This window comes from Oratosquilla oratoria, chromosome 14 (genome assembly GCF_046742065.1).
Source record: "Oratosquilla oratoria isolate Oo_2021 chromosome 14, ASM4674206v1, whole genome shotgun sequence".
NCBI classification, from domain to species: Eukaryota; Metazoa; Arthropoda; class Malacostraca; order Stomatopoda; family Squillidae; genus Oratosquilla; species Oratosquilla oratoria.
Window position 1 is genome coordinate 18,192,152 of NC_134790.1, and position 24,221 is coordinate 18,216,372.

Below are 24,221 nucleotides of genomic sequence, written 5' to 3' on the forward strand. Positions count from 1 at the left end.
CCCACCCCCTCCCCTTCTTCGCCCACTTCAGGAGGAACGCCGAGGAATTCTGCGGACACCGAGCGCCCCCCTCTCTCCCCTGGCCCCCCTCGTCATCCCGTGCAGCAACGGGATCGAGATCATTCCCCCTCCCCCGGTCAGCCCCACCCCGTCCACTGCCAGCGGCCGGCACACCACCAAAGTCCTGATCAAGTCCCCCCCACCGCCTCCCCCACCCCGCACGCCCTCCACCACCCTCTCCTCCAGGAGGTCCTCCAACACCTCTGAGACCTCGAGCACCTCCAACACCTTCGCCGCCGCTACCTCCCTCTCCCCGACCCTTTCCTCCTCGCCCTCCGCTGCCTCGCCCAGCAACAGCACCAGCAGGTCCTCGAGGGCGTGCCTGGCGCCCCTGCAGCCGTCGCCGCCGGCGTCGCCCGCCCACAGCACCGGGAGCAGCAGCAGCAGCAGCGGGGTGGCCTCCTCCTGTGGGACGAGCGAGTGCCCTCGGCGCTGCAAGAGCATCGGGTCCCTCTCGGCTAGCAGTGGCGAAAGCAATGTGTGGCACGAGCCTGCCCCTCACATTCTCGCCGCCCACGCCCACGCACACGCGCACGCACACGCCCACGCCCATGCCCACGCCCACATCCAGAAGGGCAGCTCCACCCTGACACGCAGCCTAGGGGTGCGGAGCGACGGGCGGGACGCTGCCATCGCCAGGCGCAACGCCCGCAACACAATGATGCACACCCCGACTTCCTCTCCCGAAGGAGGCTGTGCCGGACTCGCCGGCCACATGGCCTCCCTGACCGCCGCCGCCGCCGCCTCGACCTCCCTCCGGCCGTCCATGCCGCCCCCGACGCCGCCCAAGCCCTCCGCCCACACGACCTTCTACCAGACCAACGCCAGTAGCATCCCCCCTCCCCCTCCCCCTCCCCCGGCCCTCCCCCTAGGGGGCGCTTCCTCCAACCTCGCCTCCGCCCTCACGCTGGAGCTGGAGCGACGTCGCGCCAAGGTCAGTATCCTTAAGGTAGAGGACCTGGACGTACCAGGGCATTGCCAACCCTGCTGGCGTCCTCAAGCAGCACTCGGCTTGTAGGATCTAACTTAGATGTAGAATGTGATGCCTCTAACACTTATCTAGAATGTAGAGTCCATTACTAGTGCCTAATTGGTCCTTTATGATTATTTGTTATAATTTTATACATATAACACACACACGTATATCACACACACACACACACGCACACGTACTTGTTTAATACAGTCTTAAAAGAAATGCCTGAGGGCTACGTACCTAACATGCTACCTTTTAATTGATATATTTTCCCCCCAGCTTTTTTTGGTATTTTGTTTCCCAATAGTGACGTATCGACCCTGAACTGCTCCCTATTTGGATGACACCCTCATCTCGCATAAAGAATCCTAGTTGCCACTCTTCGTGGAGATCTAATTATTTAGTTTGTTTATATTAGCTCTCTTCACTTGTTTATTCACTCTTGTTTGGTGATTAAATGATAGGTTGGTTTTTATTTGATTTATTTTTATGTCATTTATTTACTCATTTTTATTCATTATTTTTTTGTGATTCACTGATAGGTCGATTCATTTCGTTTTGTTTTATGTTATTTATGTGTTCATTATCTACTTGTTTATTTGTATTTACCTAGTTGTATTTACCTAGTTGTATTTTACGGGAAGGGGAGCTATGCTCGTGGGGTCCCGTCTTCATATCTCATTTTATCTAAACTATTTTTAAATTCATGTATTGATTTTGCACACACCACTTTCTCATCTAACTTGTTCCAACTGTCTATTACTCTTGTATTCGTTTATTTGCTTATTTGTTTTATATATTCATTTATTCATATGTTTGTTTATCTGTCGACTGACGTCATTTTCAAATTAAATGGACAGATTGTTTAATTCAGTTTTGCATGCCACTCGTATCTTGTACAGTTTCTTACACAAGAAATACATCTTTAATGAGAAATAGACGAAAAACCATATCGTTCAACAGCGAAAATTGCATGATGGGTAATTGAATCTCGACAGTGCGTCGAGTAAATAAAGTTAATCTTATTTATCTATTTATTTATCTTCATGTATCTATTTACGTATTTGATTATCTAATTATTCATTCATTTGTTTAATTATTTCTATTGATTTATTTATATATTTACCGCGTACAGACTTGAGACGAGATCAGCTGTGCAGTGGAATCACATTTGCTTGGATATCGCTACAATGCGTGAACACACAGCCTGCATATGTTTGATCTTTCTACCTGTCTTACCTGTATTCATTTATTTATTATTTATATTTATTCTTTTCATCTTGTTTTATTTGTTCACTTGTTTTTTTTTGTATATTTTTACTTGTTTGCTTATTTCCTTTTTATTACTTTTTTATCTTTATTTTTTATTTTTATTTTTCTAATTTATTTTATAAGAGGATCATATTGCGGCCAAGGCAAAAGGATCAGCCAGTTTAACTTTAGAATATTTCTCCATAGTAAAGGGAGTTAAACTCTCGTGTACGGTTTATTTATAGTTTTAATTAGTGTGTACTTAGAATGTATACTCCTATAGCTTTATACACTATTTACATAGCTATAAAAGTTGACATGTTAGACTAGATTTGTCACTAACGAGTTTACGAGTTTATTGACAAATCACCTGAAATTGATGATAATAATAACGATAATGACACAATCATCGTTATCGTTATCAGGTTTCACTGGTTTGATATCCGCAGCCCCTTAGCGACTGGCAACGATCCCCGGATCCTCCAGTAGATCTCTCTGGAAAGAAACTTCAGACAGCTTTCTGTGTTGCATTAGCGTGGGGAACAGTTCCTTGTTGCCAATTAATATTAAAATTAGTAACTAGTTTATCAACAGAGTGATTAATGAATGGAATAGACTTGGTAACCATGGTAACCATGTAGTTAGCGCTGAGACAATTGGTTGTTCAGAGAGAAGATGAGGTCACTTTATGGATAAGGATGTCAGGTGGCAGGGGACATGGAACTGCCCAGTGTAGGCCTTAAGGTCTCTTGCAGTCTCCTCCGTTTTTGTGCTCTAATGTGTAAAGGTGGAGGGAATACGGTAGAGAGAGATTTTGGTCCCGGGGATCGAGTGTCGGACCCTCAGGGCTGCAACCCCCACGAAGGAGGTGAGGGTGGCAGGCAGAAGGGAGACGGTTCTATCCGATGTCCGCCTCACAGGATCACGAAGACTCTAGCACGTTAACGTGTGAAGAGGGTCAAGTGTCCCCGTTTTCTAAACCGTTTGATATTAAGGGTTACTTTCCTGTATTCTTAACCTTTGTAATGCTAACGACTTTAACATATGCTTCGTACTAAGGTCTTTTTTTTTTCTTTCCTGTTAATTAACATTTGTTTTGTACAATAGGCTCATTTTGCATTTTTAGCCTTTTTTTTTTTTTTTTACTGGAACTTCAGTCAGAGTTTTGACTATTGTTTTAGACTAAGAGTTCCTTATTTTTAATTTTTTTTTCCCCAAGGCCTCGTACCAAATGCCCTTTCCCCATCTTCAGTTTTTGTTTTACGCTACGAGGCTCTCTTTTTTTTTCTATCTTCTTTGTTTTATGAAAAAAAGTATTTCTTCCTCATGCTGAGGTCCCCATTTTATTATTATTATCTTTTTATTATTTTTATACTAAGGACCCCTTCCTCCTCCTTTGTTTTGCTCTCAGGGCTCAGACTCCCTTTTTAACCTTTATTTCGTACTGAGAGTTCCTTTCCCCAGCAGGCAGCAGTAGCAGCGGCAGCGGCAGCAGGAGACGAAGCAGGTGAGATAAGCGAGGCCCAAGGGGCGCAGGCCATCCAAGACAAGGTCGACGCCTACAGAAGAAACAAAGACAGTTCCTCGGCGGCCATCCCTGACCCCAAGCGAGCTCAGCATGAGCAGGTGTGTTCGTGTGTGTGTGTGTGTTCGAGGTCTCTGCTTCAGTAGAAGGTGCCAGACTTTGGCGCCGAGACTGTACTTCCACGAGCAGTGACGCCAACTTGAAGCAGTTCTGCTGTCTGATGAGCTTCTCTCCTATTTATCCTTAATTTGTATTTCAGTCTTCTCATTCGTTCTTCTTTACCTGATAGCCTGATTTCCTTCTTTCCTTTTACCATCTCCTTTTGCCCTTTCCTTCTTTCCTCCTTTGATTTTTGTCTTCTTCCTCTCCTCCCTATCCACCGCTTGTGCTCTTGTTCGCTTTCCCCTCTCCTTGCTTTTTGCCATATGAGAGTGACCATGGCGAATCACTGTCCTCACCACCCATCGTGAACTCGACCTTCTACTTCTTTCACGATCGATGGATCACATATTGTTGGTCATATTCGTATAGCACCAAGAGTAATTGTGATAAAAGATGAATAAGGATAAATGAATAAATAAGAGATAGATATAACGTTTTGATAAATTCTGGTCAAAACTAAAACTGTAAACGCTAAATAAAATAACATGTAGTTAACGTTTCAGACACCATCTTTACCCCCGTACCCTCGTTTAAGTCCCTTGGTCATCCTATGCTCCCATCTACGGTAACATAAATAATACCTGTTTAGATTCCCCCCCCCCTCACCCCCAACTCACCCTCCACTCCGCTCTCTCGCTCATCACCCTCCACCCTTGTCCCTCACTCATCCTTCACTCTCTCGCCCACAGTTAATGGAAGAATTCAGAAGGGCGCATCGTCGCATGTTCAACAGCCGAGAGGATTTGACTACCGAGGACGCCGGTACCACTATCATGACTACTCGCACATCGCCGCTTGTCAAGAGCAAGGTACCTCCGACACCTACCTCCTCTCCCCTCCCCTCTTCCTCCTCTCCTCCAGTGTTTACCTCCTCGCAGCTTACGTCGTCGGAATCGTCAGCCAAATCGTCGTCATTTTCAGTATCATCGTCTGTGGCGTCGTCGTCGTCATCGACGCCGAAACGATCGTCCTCATTATCGTCATCTTCACCTCTTGCTCCACCAAAGAACCACCGCGAAAATGCAATAAACCGCGCTCTCCACCAACTCAGGCCAATCTCCTCCATCACCTCTCCCTCCTCCACTCCCAACAGCCCCCTCCCCTCCTCCTTCTCCTCCTTCTCCTGTCCTCCCTCCGCCTCAAACGCTTCATCATCCAGTGGCAGAACCGAAAGAGCTGAAATATCGCACACCAAGCCAGCCGCTCCCCAACCTCCTGGCACAATCTCCAACAGCTTCCAGTGCCCGCCACCGCCTCCTCCTCCTCCACCTCCACCTCCACCTCCACCCCCACCTCCACCTCCACCCCCACCGCCCAAGAAACCCTCCCAAAATAAATGTGCTGGCTACGACCTTCAAGACGGTAGCTCGCTGCCTCCCCCCGCTGTGAGTGTTATTGTTTTACCACACAAAACCCACCACCATCCACCAACCCCCACCATCCACCAACCCCCACCATCCACCAACCCCCACCAACCACCACCACCACCCACTGGGAGCCACATTGCATGACAATCTAATATCAGCCCCAATCCCACTACCCCAATAAGAGCCCATTCAGATTACTTTTAAAATAATCCCACCACCGTCGCCTCAATTCGCCTCGATGCATGTGGTTGGTACGAAAGAGCACAAACCACATGCATGACGATCAAGTCCCTTTCCATGTTGTGGCGTGCTATATATATTCTTATTATTGTGCCGTCAGGCGATTTTATTATGCAAACGGACTCGTTTGAACGAGTTTAAGGTCCTCATAGCAGATCAAGGTCATCTAACATAAACTATAATAACAAACTAACTATAAAATGCGCCACATTTTCACAACGGAAAGTGTGTTACCTCAGCTGAATACAAATCCATGGCAACACCTAGAATAAACACCCAAGGCCCTAAGGCATCATAGAGGTGAATGGTTAATGTGAATGGGAAATTGTAAAGACTATTACTAACCTCCAACTCCACCCTCCCCCTCGACTTGTTTTCTTGCTCCCTCTGTCATTCAGACTTATGTCCCTCTTTGACCCTGACACAATCCAGTTTTTGAACCTCCCGTAACATACATCCCTTTTCCCATCTCCTCGGCCTTAATCCCTAAATCTCGTAACAAGCTTACTAAGATCACGCTTATAAAGTCCCTTGGCTACTAAATTATTTTTACATATTCCCTTTACTAGTGAATTACTTTAATCTTGCGACTAAATCCGACAGGACAGCGTTAATCTTCAAAGGAAACATGCATTGAATAGAAAAAAATATGGTTTACTTCTTTCCCCGTTCTTGTCTGACTTCTGTCCAATCACTGAATCGTTCCTGGTTACTTTTACCCAAGACTTACATCGTTAAGTGTGATGTATTTTACTTTCTCTACAGGTGACTTACAGGTGATATGTTATGTTCTCATCCGGAGAAAATAGATTTTATCTTCCCCTTTCATGGTGCGGTTGGCGACCGTCCCTCTGCTGACGTATCAACTTGTCGAGTCGACATTTATGACGTCATCAAAAAACGACTTGACGTCACTGGACCACAAGACGTAAACAGGAGTGTCTTATTGGTTATTCGCGATGACGCTGGAGTCGCGTCAACCAATGAGAATTTGAGTAGACAAATGAAACCTTCTGGAACTTTTTGACCAAACTGTCGTCTTGTACCTAAGTCTGTGACAGGACTGTGGACTTTCTTCTCAGAGACTTTTGACAATGCAAGAAAAATGTACAGGAAATTGACCCAAACTATGACATATACAATCGCTGTACCCACGTGACTTGAGACGTTTGGATCACAAACGTCTGGGAGATATTTATAGTCTTTAGATGTCAGACACGTAGTTCACATGTTGTTTTATTAACTTTTTTCTTTACAATTTATTAATTTCTATTAGGTTAGTCTACCTCAGGTCAAAAATATCATTCCAAATGAACTAATTTCATTTCAAATCTCTCCCACACGTACGGACAGATCTTGTGATCCTAGGCTAGCTTGGTTTAACAATGTTTGTAAACAGCAATAATCCATCTTTCCATGATGACTTACCTTATAGTCTTTTTCCTGGCTAAGAACGGGCCATATCACGCAGATAAGGATATGAAATTCTTTCAGAATTGAAATGACTTTAACTAGTCACAGAGTCGTCTAACTCTTGCCGGAAAGAAGAGTATAAAGTTGGTCACTGTGCCGAAGGAGTTACTAAATAGGATAGATCCAGTTATCTAACTGATAACTGGGGATGTGCCGTTAAAATTCTTGGACTGTTGGAAGACGAGTTAACCTTAACATCAAAACTTGAATAAACTTGATCAATTTGGAATAGTGTGTGTGTGTGTGTGTGTGTGTGTGTGTGTGTGTGTGTGTGTGTGTGTGTGTGTGTGTGTGTGTGTGTGTGTGTGTGTGTGTGTGTGTGTGTGTGTGTGTGTGTGTGTGTGTGTGTGTGTGTGTGTGTGTGTGTGTGTGTGTTTTTCTCGTGTGTGCGTGCGTTTATATGTGTGTGCCATACAGGTACGCGTGCATGCGTGCATATCCACATACGTATGTGCGTGTGAATACGTACATGTCTGAGCGTGTATACACGTAATGAGTTGATGTGACTCGCGTGCGCACACGCACACACACACACACACACACACACACACACACACACACACACACACACACACACACACACACACACACACACACACACAAAAAAAACACACACACACACACGTGAGATTAAGCCATAACAACTCGTCAGATATTGATGTGACGTCAGTCAGACCAATGAAAGACGATTTATTTACCTTTGAAGTGACTAATTATCCAAGCAACATCTGTCACATGTTACCTTTCCACCAATATAAACACACACACACACACACACACACACACACACACACACACACACACACACACACACACACACACACACACACACACACACACACACACACACATACACGACACATAACGTAAGCTATGAATGACACACGCGCATGGCATACATGACACATGCACGCAGCAAGCGTGGCACACATGACACGAACGGTAGCCTACACGTGGCACACACTGGCACAGGCAGAACATGTGTTCGAAAAACACATGGCACACAGGCATACACGATATACATGCACACATAGTATAAATGCACACACAGTACACGTGCACAAATTGTACACACGTACACACGGTACACATGCACACACGGTACACACGATGCACATGTACACACGGTGCACATGTACACACGGTGCACATGTACACATCGTACACGTGCAGACACAAACCACATACACATTCATTAATATCACTCGCACATGAACAATTCGCACACGTATCACTCACAAGCAACATACACTCAATACACGCACACATGACACATACGCACATGACATACATGACGCCCACACGTATGACCCACACGACACATGCATGACACACGTATACGTGCATGGGACACACACATATGCATGGCGCACACACAAACACACAAACTTTAAATTTACTTTTGCACATAAGTTTGTCTTCCTGTAACGTGGTCGAAATTAGGATCAGTTTGTCATATTAAGGAATCTTTGCCCATTTCTCGGTTCCTCCGCTTCCACCCGCGACCTCGGGAACATGCTGACCTCCTCCGTCATGCTTTGACCTTTTTCTTTTTCAGCCATGGAGTGAGCGGAGTGGAGGCTTGACTTCCTCCCCGCCGTCGTCAGCGTCACCGTCGTCTCCTGCTCGTCCCTCCTCCTTTGCCCCCAGTTCCTCTTCCTCCTCCTTCTCGAACTCCCTCTCAAATTCCTCCTCCATGTCTTCGTCCTCCTTGAACCTGGCTTCAGCGCGCGCCAACCTGAAGCCCCTCAGCGACTCTGCAGCGGCGGCGGCGGCGGACAAGACGTCTCTGAAGGAGTTCAGCGTCACGGACGGACCCCAAGCCATTCCCCGTCCTCCGGAGGCTTACTTCGAGCAGCCGAAGTCGGGGAAACCCAACGTGTTGGTGTCCATCGGCACGTACCCGACGGCCAACCAGAGGCCCGCGCCTCAGAAGATGGACTTCCTTCCGAAAGGGGCACAGAACCCGCCACAGAATTCCCGGGTGGATCCTTCAGGGAGCATAGCTCACCTGCAGAACGAGCTTTCGCAGACGCTAGATCGGTCAAACCTTCGTCAGCGCTGCGTGCCCCTAGAGCTCCCGGCCGAGTCTCTGGCTTCCAGCACCAATTCGACGAAGGCCACTCCTTCCACTTCCTCCCCTTCCTCTACCTCCTCTTCCTCTACCTCCTCTGTTACTTCGGCCACCTCCCTCTCTTCTAAATACCGGGGACTAGGCAGCGAGGCAGCAGCGGTGGCAGCAGCGGCAACAGGTTCTTCAGCAGGAGGAATAAATTCCTCCTCTTCGGGCAGTGCGAGGCCCTCGGTCACCATCAACATCAAAGGTAACGACGAGCACACGACCCAAGGTCCTGCGTCCTCCTCTTCCTCCCCTTCCTCCTCCTCCTCCTCCTCCCATTCTTCATCACCCTCATACTCTCCTTCGGTTGAGTCCGAATCGCCCCCCGGGATCCTCAAAGGCCGTGGGACGCCGTCCAAGAATTCCCTTCACAAGACGATCTCCTTTGGCGATGTGTGAGTCACGTATACGTTGCTTCGAACTAAGCTCTTTGGGAGTGTTCACCTTGGCGGGCTCTACTCCCTCGGGAGAGGGAAGCTTCCTAATCCTAAACAGCACTAAACCAGGTCGCATCACCGCCACCAGCACCCCCCGGAAGTCCACTAAACTCGTTCATAACAGTTTACTAAAACGCACTAACCCTACCCACCTTCCACTGCAATGTCTTGTAGGATCCAGATACTAACCCTTATATTACCACCTGCGTTGGAAAGGTATAAAGTCAGCCCGTAGTTCTGCATGTGTTCTCTAGTCTCTAAGTCGTTTTAGTCAAATCATTTGTGGTTTATTTGCGAAGGAGTAGACAATCCTTTATAAACCTGACAAGAGTGACTGGTTCAGATCTCCCTGTGTGATCATAAAACGGGTTTGAGAGAACGAGAGGATCCCTGGAATCTTTCCAGACTTTGGAAAAGCCATGCATGTATCCTCCACGAAATGTTTGCATAAAAAATCCAGATACAACAAACCGGCCATCTTGTCAGTTGTACCTAGTATTATCAACAACAGAGGTCCGTTATTCTTCTTTTTACCTTTCAGAAGAAAGTCCTGCTCGTTTATTTTCGAACATAAAAAGAACATATACACCTAATTAAGTCCTACATACCTATAGGAGAGGAAGGCTGAAATAAGATTCCCTTGTTTGTCGTTCCGTTGAGTCTAGAGTGGAGAGGAATGTCGCACTTGACTCTAGATCATCACTTGAGTCTCAGGAGGGGTATTGTCCCTTGGTCGGCCTCGAACTTAGGATTACCGTTTATCACTCTCTCACACACACACTCACTCTCATTCACAGTCTCACACACTTTCACACAATCTTACATTAAGTCACGCAATCGTACACAAATTCACACATTCTCTCTCTCTCTCTCTCTCTCTCTCTCACACACACACACACACACACACACACACACACACACACACACACACACACACACACACACACACACACACACACACTCACTCACTCACTCACTCACTCACTCACGCAGGAGGAGGTGTCAATGGTGGGTACCTGGTACTCGTTTCCAGAACCCGTCATCTCCACAAACATGTTAATACGCCCATGTACACACGAGCGCGGTGTTCATGTGGGCGTCTTTTTTAATGACGTGCTTGGGGTTGAATTTGCTTATGGTTTTAGCTTGAGCTACATCCTCATTAAAGATATTCCAGGCTTCAACTCCTGGAATACTTTAGGAGATTGTATGGTCCAAGCTAAAACCACAAGAGGGATGTTCACTGGCCGAGCAGCTTAAGCGTCGTTACTTGGGCGAGAGGTCAGGAGTAGAGGTGGTTCGAGGCTGCATGACGGAAAGGCGAGTTCGTAGTGGGGGGGGAGGGGGAATGCTACATCAAATATCCCTCCTTCAACATGTAGCTATCTCTGAGAGTGGGAGTTTTGATACGTTAAACCGAGCAAAGAAAGTAAATTCAAAATATGATTTGACAGAGAAAAAGAAAACGGGGCAGTATTCTTTTCTGTATATTATGATTAGGTACTGTAAAACGACATACGAACACAAGGACTATTTACCCCTTTTCGGCGACCTTTTGTTGCCCTTCTCGGAGGACTGCTTCCGTGTATTGTTAAGAAAAAAAAAAAAAAAAAAAAAAACCGCACTTTAGTTTGTACATTTTCATTGGAAAGTTTTCAATGGAAGCGAAACGTTACCACTAACACAGGAAAACATTTCAACGCGTTTATGGTTCGATGTATCCGAAAGAGACTGCGCCCGTGCGATGGATCATTGGGAAGGACGTCGATTAGGATCATCTCTTCGCTGCCCATCTCCAAAGCTCATCAACACCCTTACTCCCAACCAACACCCGGAGGTGCTACCCCAAGAGGCTGGCACTCCGTAAACCGAGATTTAGATGTCTCACCACAATTGTTCCATTTCTCATTAGAACATATAAATGGAGGAGAGTGCAAGAGACCATGAGGCCTATATTAGGCAGTTCAATGCCCCTTACCGTCTGTCGTCCCTGTTTATAAAGTTATCTAATCTCGTAAATCAACCCATTGATTTAGCGCTCAATACTACTTGGTTGGTGAACAGGAAAGGGTCCCCACCTGTCCCCGATCTAAGTTTCTGGTAACAGAAATGGCCATTCGCTAACACAACATAGACAACAGTCCAACATTTCTTCCTGAAGTTGAGTAACAACGACGAGAACGTACAGGCAGTTGCCCCACAGTGCAGCCGCCACAGAGAATCTGCGCTGTCGCTCGTTTTCAAAAACTTTCGTTTACGCGACTCTTGGCGTCTTTGTTTTTCGGTTTCACGTCATGAACTCCCCCTTATAGAGGACTTCGTAGCGTGAAATTTAATTAACCATCCCCTTGGTCCAACTCGCTGGCGGCAGAGTTCGAACTGCCGGCACTTCAACCTCCATCGTTAGTAGCGACGCTTTAACACGCTAGGCCAGCGATCATCTATGTTATCTTTATGAAAATAGAAAAATGTTCCTAACAGATGAAAAATAAGATTTACTGCCTGACATGTAATGCACGTGGATTGTGGGGGATTGGGGGTGGGGGGGGAGAGGGTAGAAGGTATAGAGTAGATACTGTGCTTGCCGTGGAGGTCAGCATTGTAGCATTGTCTGCATGTAGCATGAAATGCATACGAGGAACCAGAACGACCCAACACTTACTAATGCAAATAACACCCATATAGTCGGGCCCACGTAGTAACACTAAATGACACTAAATCTAAGCATTTGTAGTCTAAGCTCTGAATATGATCTACACAGAACATTCGGCATGAATTTTTGGAACGTCAAGATCATTTCTAATATTAATAAAAATGTTTATTTTCTTCCCATGTTCACTAACATTTCCCTTCCTGCCACAGAACAACTGTGAATGACGACAGTATCCGGTTGTAGTGAAGGTAGTTGTAGTTGAAGACTACATCTGCAAGATCTACTAAACTGCAGCCGAGGATATCGTTTGTACAGCGGATTGGATCGTTTAAGGTTGTATAGACAGAAGCAGAAGACTGTAACCTAGTGCCCGGTACTGCCACTATTGCCACTATTGCGTTCTCAATTACATTTGCAATGTTCAACCCTGTTTGTAAGTGTCACGATGAAATGTGATGCCATTTATGTATTTGAAAAAGAAAGCCAACCAGGAGCAAAATGTTGCCAGCAACAGGGGTCAGTTTTTCTTTTTTTGTATATAGTATGTAAAGAAACCTAGATGTAGTACTACAGTCTACGTTGAATACACACAATCAGTGTGTATTAGTGTATATTTTAACAACTTCTTTACGATGATGTATTCAGCATTTCTGGTTAACGAAAGGCAGAACAGAAAACACTATTTCAGCTCAAATCTGCCCATTAGATTTTTAACCCCCCTCTCCTCCCCCCCCCAAAAAAAAAAAAATACATTGTCGTAGGAGAGTGGTTAAGTCTTTTCATACCCATTGTAAACCCACGTCGACTAGTTTACGTGGTCGGTGGTGTGCGAGAAAGCAAACAAGAGAGACTCCACATACTCTTTTGTAAAGAAATACAAAGCTCTTTCGTACTTTGTGTTTTCTGTATAGTAATGTGTGTCATATATGCTACTGATGTATAATTTCTGGAAATCTTTGCAGATAATTAAAATGGGCAGCATGAGGCTCCATTGAAACCACTAGTCCATATCTAAGTTAATTGTTGAAGTTTGAAATTGTATTATTATCATTATAGTTAGTTCTTCTTCTGACAGTTTCTTATGATGTTATAATTACTTGCCTAAACACTAAACTGAAAGTATTGTTGCCTTCAACTTATCATTATTAATTTATTTTTATCATTATTATTATTAGTTTTTTTTTTTTTTGCTGTCACTATTTTCGCCTAGTTATGTGGTGTAAATGGTGACGTGTTTTCTGAGGGTGTCATTTTGGCTAAAGACGAACGTCTTGATGAATCGAGACGCCATTAAGTCGAATTTGACCCCTTTCAATTGCATAAAATCGACCCTCTTGAATCACGGTACAGTGGTGAAAGGTTTGTTTTTATTATGTTTTTTTTTTTTTTTTTTTTTTGTCATAGCTCGCTTTCCCTGTCGAAGAAATGTAAATACGAAAGTTTCTCTTTATTGTAGAAATTTTGGTTAGCACACTTGTATCGTTTACTTTTTGCTAACGTTTAATGTACATCTTTTTGTTCAGATTTACTGTACATTTTTTTGATTGTGTAATTGTTCAAAATGATACATATGTATAACTGTAAGCTGCCTGTAGATAATAATACACTATTGCTGCGGGAATACAGCAGTAGAGCTATTGTATAACAGGAATATACATTGTTTATGAGTCCTCTAGAAAAGATTTATGCTACAGAAAATATCATGTGACCTCGGTGGGTAATATCGTCGTCAACAGCTCGCTGACGGACGCCATTTCTATCATTCACATATGTGACTGTTACCTACTTTAAGTCCCTAAGGCGCAAAGGTGACGGCTTCGGCCGCAACTACGCGCCTCCTGGCGTATGCTCCTCCTTCTTACAACACACACACACACACACACACACACACACACACACACACACACACACACACACACACACACACATACACACACTCACACTCACTCACTCACTCACTCACTCTCACGTGTATACACACAGGTGTGCACATACTTAATCTTTAATTCAGCCCCAAGTTTCCACTGGTTTGAAATGTCGGCTCGTCAAAATCTTAATATAAATATGAGACATGTGTACATATTAGACTTAATTCACATCTTCTCTTATTGAACGTACATCTCATTCACGGTTAAGCGTTCTCTTGGGCCCCTTGATTAACATATTTGGTCGTGCTCTTTTTATCGTAAATAAATTATAAGCTTTGGCACGATTTTCATTTGCCTTGTCACCCTACAAGAAGGTCCATGACCCTGCAAGAAATTCAATGACCCTGCAAGAAATTCCATGACCCTGCAAGAAATTCCATGACCCTGCAAGAAATTCCATGACCCTGCAAGAAATTCCATGACCCTGCAAGAAATTCCATGACCCTGCAAGAAATTCCATGACCCTGCAAGAAATTCCATGACCCTGCAAGAAATTCCATGACCCTGCAAGAAATTCCATGACCCCGCAAGAAAATGGAGTAAGTTTGGGCCAAATCGGAGACATGACGGTTTCTGTCTCCGATTTGGCCCAAACTTACTCCAGAGGGAGAGAGTCGTCCACAGGGCACAGCGAGGTAGACGTGGGGAACATGGACCCAAGGGCGAGGTTGTGGCGACCAGCCAAATTTGTTTGTGTTTGTGTAATTTTCCCCTCTCATTTCCGCCTGTTGGCGCCCGTATTTTTAGCCTGAGCAGTATATAAGTGCGATCCGCAAGAGCCCTGTTGGCCCTCGACCTGTAGCTGTGGTGGTGACCCCATCGGGACAAGTGGCCAAAATGACCCTCAAAATTACCAAAGGATTTGGACATAAACCGTCATGTCTCCGATTTGGCCCAAACTTACTCCAGAGGAAGAGAGTCGTCCACAGGGCACAGCGAGGTAGACGTGGGGAACATGGACCCAAGGGCGAGGTTGTGGCGACCAACTAAATTTGTGTGTAATTTTCCCCTCTCATTTCCGCCTATTGGCGCCCGTATTTTTAGCCTGGGCAGTATCTAAGTACGATCCGCAAGAGCCCTGGTGGCCCTCGACCTGTAGCTGAGGTGGTGACCCCATCGAGACAAGTGACCAGGATGACCCTCAAAATTACCAAAGGGGTTAACCCATGGATTTGGCCAAAAACCGTCATGTCCCCGATTTGGCCCAAACTTACTCCAGAGGGAGAGAGTCGTCCACAGGGCACAGCGAGGTAGACGTGGGGAACATGGACCCAAGGGCGAGGTTGTGGCGACCAGCCAAATTTGTTTGTGTTTGTGTAATTTTCCCCTCTCATTTCCGTCTGTTGGCGCCCGTACTTTTAGCCTGAGCAGTATGTAAGTGCGATCTGCAAGAGCCCTGTTGGCCCTCGACCTGTAGCTGAGGTGGTGACCCAATCGGAACAAGTGGCCAAAATGACCCTCAAAATTACCAAAGGTGACCCACGGATTTGGACAAAAACAGTCATGTCTCCGATTTGGCCCAAACTTACTCCAGAGGGAGAGGGTCGTCCACAGGGCACAGCGAGGTAGACATGGGGAACCTGGACCCAAGGGCGAGGTTGTGGCGACCAGCCAAATTTGTTTGTGTTTGTGTAATTTTCCCCTCTCATCTCCGCCTGTTGGCGCCCGTACTTTTAGCCTGAGCAGTATGTAAGTGCGATCCGCAAGAGCCCTGGTGGTCCTCGACCTGTAGCTGAGGTGGTGACCCAATCGTGATAAGTGGCCAAAATGACCCTCAAAATTACCAAAGGGGTTAACCCACGGATTTGGCCAAAAACCGTCATGTCTCCGATTTGGCCCAAACTTACTCCAGAGGGAGAGAGTGTCGTAATAATACTCGCATCATAAAGTATAGTCACCGCTTATATCGATCGTTCTCTCTTTCACCCGTGAATATTGATAACCATAGAAAATGTGATGAAGACAGTTTAGAGCAGTGGTTCCCAAACTGGGGGAAATTTCCCCCTGGGGGGAAATTTGAAGCTACCAGGGGGAAATAATTAAACTACCAACTAACTAAAAAAAAATCTCTGATGGATTTTCTCATGTCTGAGAGAGAGAGAGAGAGAATGCCTGTTTATCAGTATATTTGTACATTTGAAAAATAAATTAGTAAATCTTCACAGTGTATTTCAACTACTCTTTCCCTGCTACACATGAAGGGGGAAATCTGGATAGTTGACCTGGGTGCAGGGGGAAATGACAGAAAAAAAAGTTTGGGAACCACTGGTTTAGAGAGTATGTCATTACGGAGGGGCAACTACAATAAATATAATCAAGACGCCGATATGGCAGCCTCGCGTATCCACTTGCTCCTCATGCCGCCTACGTATGCGTCACCGACTGGAGGGAGTTAATGCCTGTCAACTGTTTTATTCTCTTATTCATTTCTTCGTTTCTGTTCTTAGTATCCGACCTAGTTATGGAACAAAAGGTCTCAAGTCGGTATGCGTTTTCTTTTGTGATACATACATATACCAAAGGCTTTTTCCCCCTACACGGGGGTAGTCAAAAAGGCATAGAAACCACTCCCACCCATTCCATTTCCTATATATTCCACTCCCCTCCACCCTCCTTCCTCCCTCTTATCTTGGCACCTCCTGGATGACGGGTCATCCCTGCATCCTGTCCACTGCCCTGGGTCAGAAGTAGTGTCGCAAGACACAGCACATCCACAGCAAGGCCGCTTCATAAATTCGGCGACCCCCCCCCCTCTCCGTCCCCTCATACTTCATGACATAATTGTTCTGAAACTACGGAGACCTTGGGAGTTTCGTCAGTGAGGATTAGAGCAAAGGAAATATCTTAGCAAGGGTCATACTTCGGTAGAAGACGATTCTACAGGGTAGTCGTAACGGCTGTGTATGCCAGTATTGTATCATGTGATATGTTGTGATGTTAAGTATCACAGGTATGCGATCCTACGTAGCTTAGGATTAGATTAAGAGATCAAGATGTTTGTTTACTTTTGGAATGCTGAATGTTGGGGAAATTCTTTTTTCTCTAAACCACCAAATGCAAAGCAACATCCACTGTGAACCTAGCATATGGACAGGGAATCTCAAGTACTAGACGATCTAAAGTATAGTGTACGAATGGCTGTTGCCTTTTGCTACTCTGCGTTGATAAATGTCACTCTAGTTGTTTTCGATCAGTGCTCTAGCATATTCTAATCAATAACTCACTATGCTGTTATAAGATCTGCATTAATTTGATGTTTGTAACTATAGCTGGTGAGTATCTCGACTAGTTTTGTTTTTTCGCTCACTGTGTTGGTAAAAATGTACATGAACTTGGAAACTGCAGCTGAGTTCCTATTTAAAACCTATGCCCAGGTGTGGGCTTTGAAGAGATCAATGTCTTAAAAAAGAATCAAGTAAACGTAGAAAGTTAAATATGACTTTCGTATGGGAGAAGCTTTTCACATTTCTTTACGATCTTGGAACACATTCTCAAAACTAAAAGAAATGAAAAAGTGCACTGAGTGAGTGGAACTCGCTGGCCGAGAGGTTTAGAGCGTCGCTACTTGTGGCGGAGGTGGAGGTCGACGGCAGTGAGAACACTGCCTCCATCGAGTTGGAACAAAGTCATGGATAATCAATTTTCACGCTAGAAAGTCCTGCAGACCGCCACCTGGGCGGAACGGGACTTGTCAAAAATGCTGCATGGATGTTTGGAAGCTCCACAGATAAAGGTAAACATTCAATAATCTGTAAACGGGGCAGCCTACCGAATGCACACAATATTGTGCATCATTTTAGAGGTAGGTGATAGAAAAAATTATTTCCCAATTTATTTCTGTTTTAATTTAATCCCATATCCTCCTGCTCATGAACACAACCATGTTCAAATATAAAGATGGGACTTGAGGTACGTGATTTAAGATGGTCATCAAGTTAGCCACCGAAATTACACATGTGAAAAAAAGTTTTGTTGATATGTACTGTTGTTGCAAAGATATTAACACAATTCTTACGAAGAACTGGTAGCTAATGCTGTCACTAGTGCAAAATGTGTTAATAACGATACCAAGCCGACGTATTCAATAGTTTTCTCTTTCATCTTGTGATACTTTTCTTTGTATATATGTAATAGATGTCTCACCAGTTCAAATTTGTTGTGTGTGTACATGTTTACTTACTTAGTTTACTTAGTTTACTTAGTGGAGTTCTGAGGTCGATCCTCACAGCCGTAGTGGACTACCGCTGCTGCCAGTCCTGTTGTCCTTCCTTGCGAGGGTCAGTTGGTCTGGTAGTGTGTTTTGAGAGAACCTACTTATGGCAGTGTAGCCTGGCACTGGAGGCTCGTCTGGTACCTTCCGCAGGAACCTATCCAGTGCATGTTTGAAGCTGTCCACCGAGCATTTAGTTTTCTCTCTCACCTCCTTTGGGAGGGCGTTGAAGATTTTAGGACCCTCATGGCCTAGGCTGGTTGCCAGTAGGGTCTTAATCCTCACCGGGGCTCTTGATGGGAGAGTTTGTCTCTCACATTTACGCCCATGCCTTATACTGTGGTATGGCTGGATTGTAGAGGGCGTGGGGTCCGGAACAAGTCCCTCAAGGATTTTCCATGTGTAAATGGCCCTGTATCTTTCTCTCCTCCTCTGTTGAGAGTATAGGCCTAGTGCTCCCAGGCGATCCCAATAGTTGAGATCTTGCATCCCTTTGATGCACCTGGTGTAGTTCCGTTGGACAGCTTCAAGCATCTGGATGTCTCCGCGTTTGTGTGGTGACCAGAGTTGGCTACAATAGTCCAGTATCGGTTGGATAAGCGACTTCCAGAGGGTAAGCATCACTTGAACCTCTCTTGAGGAGAAGGTCCTTAGGACCCAGCTGGCCATCCCTCTTGCTCTATTTACTGAGTGCATGATGTGGTGTTGGAAAGTGGCATCATCACTTAAGTGAATGCCCAGGCTTTTCACATGGGCTTTTGGTGTGATTTTCATACCTCTCTCCGTGTGCAGCTCAGTGTCGTCTTTAATGCCTTGATTTGTGCCATATCTCAAGACCTCGAACTTCTCATCATTGAATTGCATGTTGCTGTTGTTGGCCCATGCATAAACTGAGTTGAGATCGTCTTGTAGATGTTGCACATCCCCACTTTCTCGCACAGCATGGCTGATGTGGGTGTCGTCGGCAAAAGACAGGAGGGTTGAGTCCACCCTACTATTTATGTCATTCATATGGACAAGGAATAGGAGGGGGCCAAGCACAGATCCTTGTGGTACTCCGCTTATTACCTTGGATTCGGTTGACTTCACACCATCGACTGCGACTGCTTGTGTACGGTCTGTCAGAAAGTTGAAGAGCCAGACTCCTAGCTTCCCCGAGATTCCTAGATCCCTTGCCTTATGGAGGAGGACACCATGGTCCACCTTGTCGAAGGCTTTAGCAAAGTCTAGGAATACTACGTCAACATTTCTCCCCTCCGACAGGTTCCGAAGTAGCCAGTCATAGTGTGCCAGTAGGTTAGAAAGGCATGATCGACCTTTCCTGAAGCCATGTTGGTTCTCTTTGATGAGGTTATTTACCTCAAGGTAGGTGAACAGCTTGTCCCTTACACATTTCTCAATTACTTTGACAATATGTGATGTAAGGGCGACAGGTCGATAATTTTTTGGCAAGGTCCGGTCTCCTCCTTTATATATTGGGCTTATGATGGCTTGTTTGAGCAGTGCCGGGATCTCTCCTTTGTCAAAGGAGGCTAGCCACAACATATGTATTGGAGCTGCCAAGACCTCGCAGCATTTTAGGAGTAGGATTGCTGGTACACCGTCTGGTCCTGCTGCCGAGTTACTCCTAAGCTCCTTTATCGCCTTTTTGATGTCCTGTTCAGTCACTCGAATGTTGGTAAGCTGGTTCAGGTTCTTGGGCGTCTGGTTGATGTATTTCATATTACGAGCTTGTTTCTACGGAGATGAATAAAATAAAATACTTTAATGAAGTGCAAAAAATTAACATTCTGACCATTATATTAGACCAGTTTACCATTCTGTTCTATGAAAGGGAATTTCAATTTAACATTAACGTGAGTGAGGTTCATAACTGTATAGTTACCCCTTTCTTCATTCTCTTTCAGATAGTAATATTTCGTTTTCTATGATAAAGCTTTATCACCATAACTATAACAATTATTTTCATTAAAGTAACCGTTGCCATTACTATTACCATTATCGTTACTATTACAGTTATTACTATTAACGTTACCATTAATATTACCGTTATCGTTATCATTACCGTTATCGCCATTATTGTACCGGTGCCGTCATCGTTGCCAATGCCATTACCGTTGCAATTACCATTACCATTACAATCACAGTTGCCTTTACCGCTACCGTTACAATTACCATTACATTTACAGTTGTCATTAGCATGACCATAATGTTGCCATTACAATTACCGTTTCCGTAAACCTTTGACGTTACCGCTGTCGTTGGCATTACAGTTACCATTACCGTCACCGTTACCTTTGCCATTATCTTTACAGTTGCAGCTAACAGTTACCGTTACCGTTACTATTGCCAATACCACTGCCATTGAATTTACCATTACCGTTGCCGTTACCGTTGCAATTACCGTTACCGTTGCCATGACCGTTACCGTTGGCATTACTGTTAGCATTGTTACCGTTACCCTTGCCATTGATATCACCGTTTTCGTTGTAATTACCGTTGCCATGATCGTTTCCGTAACAATTACCGCTGCCATTACAATTGCCATAAATATTACCGTTACTGTTCCCATTGCTATTACCGTTGCCATTATCATTGCCATCTACATTAAAGTTACCGTATATTACCGTTGTCGTTACTATTATAATTTATGTTACCATTACCATTCCCTTTGCCGTTACCGTTACAATATAATGCCGTTGTCGTTACAGTTACAGCTGCTATTTTCCTTCCCATTACCGTTGCAGTTCCCATTGCCGTTACCCTTGACAGTATCGTTACAGTTTACATTGCCGCTACCATTACCATTGTCGTTATCATTACCATTGTCATAACCATTGCAGTTGTCGTTAACAATACCATCACAATTGCCATTACCATTACAGTTGCCACTAATGTCACCTTTACAGTTTCAACTGCCATTACTAACCAAACCAAACCTAACCAAACCTATCCTAACCTAGCCTAATCTAACATAACATAACCAAACCTAGCCCAAACCTAAACAAACCTAACCTAACAAAACCTAACCTAACTTAACCAAACCTAACCAAACCTAGTCTAACCAAACCTAACCTAACCTAACCTCACCAAACCTAAACTAACCCTAACCTATCCCAATCTTAACCTAATCTAACCTAACCCTAACCTAACCTAACCCAACCTAACCTAACCCAACCTAACCTAACCCAACCTAACCTAATAAAAACCTAACCTAACCTAACTTCACCAAAACTGACCTAACCTATCTAAACCTTACCTCATTAAACATAACCTAAACATAACCTAAACTAACCCTAACCTAACCCAACCTTAACCTAACCTAACCAAACCTAACCTAATAAAAACCTAACCTAATAAAAACCTAACCTGATAAAAACCTAACCTCACCAAACCTAAACTAACCTAACCTAACCAAACCTGACCCAATTAAACCTAACCTAACGTAGCCTAACCTAACTCAACCTAACCTAGCCTAACCTAACTTAACCTAACCAAACTTAACCTAACCTAACCAAACCTAACCTAAACTAACGTAACCAGTCTAACCTAACCTAAACTAACGTAACCAATCTAACCTAACATAACAAAACCTAACCTATACTAACCAAACCTAATCTAAACTAGCGTGACCTAACTTAACCAAACTTAACCTAAACTAACCTTACCTAATCTAACCAAACCTAACCTAAACAAATCTAACATGACCCAACCTAATCCTAATCTAACGTCTATATGCAACTACAGGCCAATCCGTTTGACATCGGTTATAGGGAAAATGCTTGAATCAATAATAGTGAATAGACTCAGAAAACACATCGAAGGGCATAATTTAATTCGTGATTCACAGCATGGTTTCTCCAAGGGTAAGTCATGTGTGATTAATCTTCTATTCATCTACACTAAAGTATATAAGGCGTCGGATAACAATGATGATTTAGCAAAGCGTTCGACAAAGTGCCACACCAGAGACTACTAAATAAAATCAAAGCCCATGGCATAGGAGGAAAAGTGTTAGAATAGATTAGAGCTTGGATTAGTAACAGAAAACAGCGGGTCACCATAAATGGAATAAAATCTAGGTGGGGCAAATGTTACTAGCGGGGTCCCCCAGGGCTCGATTTTTTGTCCCTTGTTGTTCATTATGTACATAAACGACTTAGACGACGGGATAAATAGTGATGTTAGTAAGTTTGTGGACGACACTAAAATAGAACGCCTAATTAGGTCAGGAGACGACACAGAGATTCTGCAGGATGATCTTAATAAATTGTTAACATAGTCGGTGAAATGGCAAATGAACTTCAATATCTCTAAGTGTAGCGCGTTAAAGGTAGGGCTACACAACCCAAAAAATAGATACATCTTAGATAACACGTTTTAAGAAAAATCTGAGTGCGAGAGGGACTTGGGAGTTCTGGTGAGTCCGAACCTTAAAACCAGGAAGCAGTGCATTAGCGCCAGAAATAAAGCAAACAGAGCATTAGGTTTCATTGCTAGGACGGTAACGAATAGATGTGCAGAGGTAATTATCAAACTCTATCTAGCGATAGTTAGACCCATCCTTGACTGTGCGGTATAGTTTTGGTCTCCGTCCTACAGAATGGACATAAATTCACTAGAATCAGTACAGATAAGAATGAACAAAATGATATATGGACTCGGAAATTTGCCTTACGAAGAGAGGCTTAGGCACCTAAACTTACACTCTCTGGAAAGACGCAGAGTGGGGGGTGATCTAATAGAAGTGTTCAAGTGGATCAAAGGCGTGATGCAAACAAGGTCATCATAATAAAACAACAGGGCAGGACTCGCAGTAATGGGTATAAACTGGACAAATTTAGATTTAAGAAGGAAATAGGCAAGAATTGGTTTACTAATAGGGTGGTCGATGAATGGAATAAACTTAGTAACCATGTAGTAAGCGCTGAAACTATCAGTTGTTTTAAAAAACGTTTAGACAAATTTATGGATGGGGATGACAGGTGGTGATGGATCGGAGCTGCCTAATGTAGGCCTTATGATCTCTTGCAGTCTTCTTTATTCTTATGTTCTTATGTTAAACTAAACTAACCTAACCAAACCTAACCTACCTAACCTATCCAAGCCTAACATAAGATAACCCTAACTTAACCTAACCCTACCCTAACTTAACCTAACCTAATCTAACCTAACCAAACCTAACCTAACCCTAACCTATCTTAACCTAACCTAATCTAACCTAACCCTAACCTAACCTAATCCTAACCTAACTTAACCAAACCTAACCTATCCAAACCGAGTCTAACATAACATAACCTAACAAAATCTAACTTAACCTAATCTAAACTAACCTAACCAAACCTAACCTAGTCTAATCTAATGTAACCTAACCCTAACCTCACCCAACATAACCCTAACCTAACGTACTCCAACCTAACATAACCTACCCAAACCTAACCTATCCACACATCACCTAACTTAACCAAAACAAAACAAACCTAACATAAAATCTAACTTAACCTAACCGAATCAAGCCTAACTTAACCTCACCTAACCAAACCTAACCTAACGTAACCAAACCTAGCAAACCAGCAAAACCTAAAATAAACAAAACCTAACCTAACCTAACCAAACATAACCTAATCTAATCTAACCTAACTTAACCTAACCTAACCAAACATAACCTAATCTAATCTAACCTAACTTAACCTAACCTAAGAAACCAAACAAATCTAAACTACCCTAACCAAACCTAATCAAACTTAACCTAACCTATCCACACCTCATCTAACTTAACCAAACCAAACCTAACCTAACAAACCAGCAAAACGTAACCTA

The 24,221-nt window shown here is 44.1% G+C and overlaps 1 protein-coding gene across 8 annotated transcripts in view; it reads left to right on the forward strand.

The window, feature by feature from the left end:
* The window catches only part of LOC143032754 (uncharacterized), a 285,645-nt gene extending 271,176 nt beyond the window's left edge, over positions 1-14,469 (forward strand). For 5 of the 8 annotated variants that reach the window (XM_076197734.1, XM_076197739.1, XM_076197738.1 and 2 more), the window contains 5 exons: positions 32-994; positions 3,752-3,913; positions 4,664-4,783; positions 8,613-9,568; positions 12,473-14,469. In XM_076197734.1, coding sequence (XP_076053849.1) covers positions 32-994; positions 3,752-3,913; positions 4,664-4,783; positions 8,613-9,568; positions 12,473-12,506 — 2,235 coding nt within the window. In that variant the 3' untranslated portion in view covers positions 12,507-14,469. The remainder of the gene's footprint in view (positions 1-31; positions 995-3,751; positions 3,914-4,663; positions 4,784-8,612; positions 9,569-12,472) is intronic. The other 3 variants (XM_076197737.1, XM_076197741.1, XM_076197742.1) reach the window with 3 other exon arrangements.
* Positions 14,470-24,221: the final 9,752 nt, after the last annotated feature.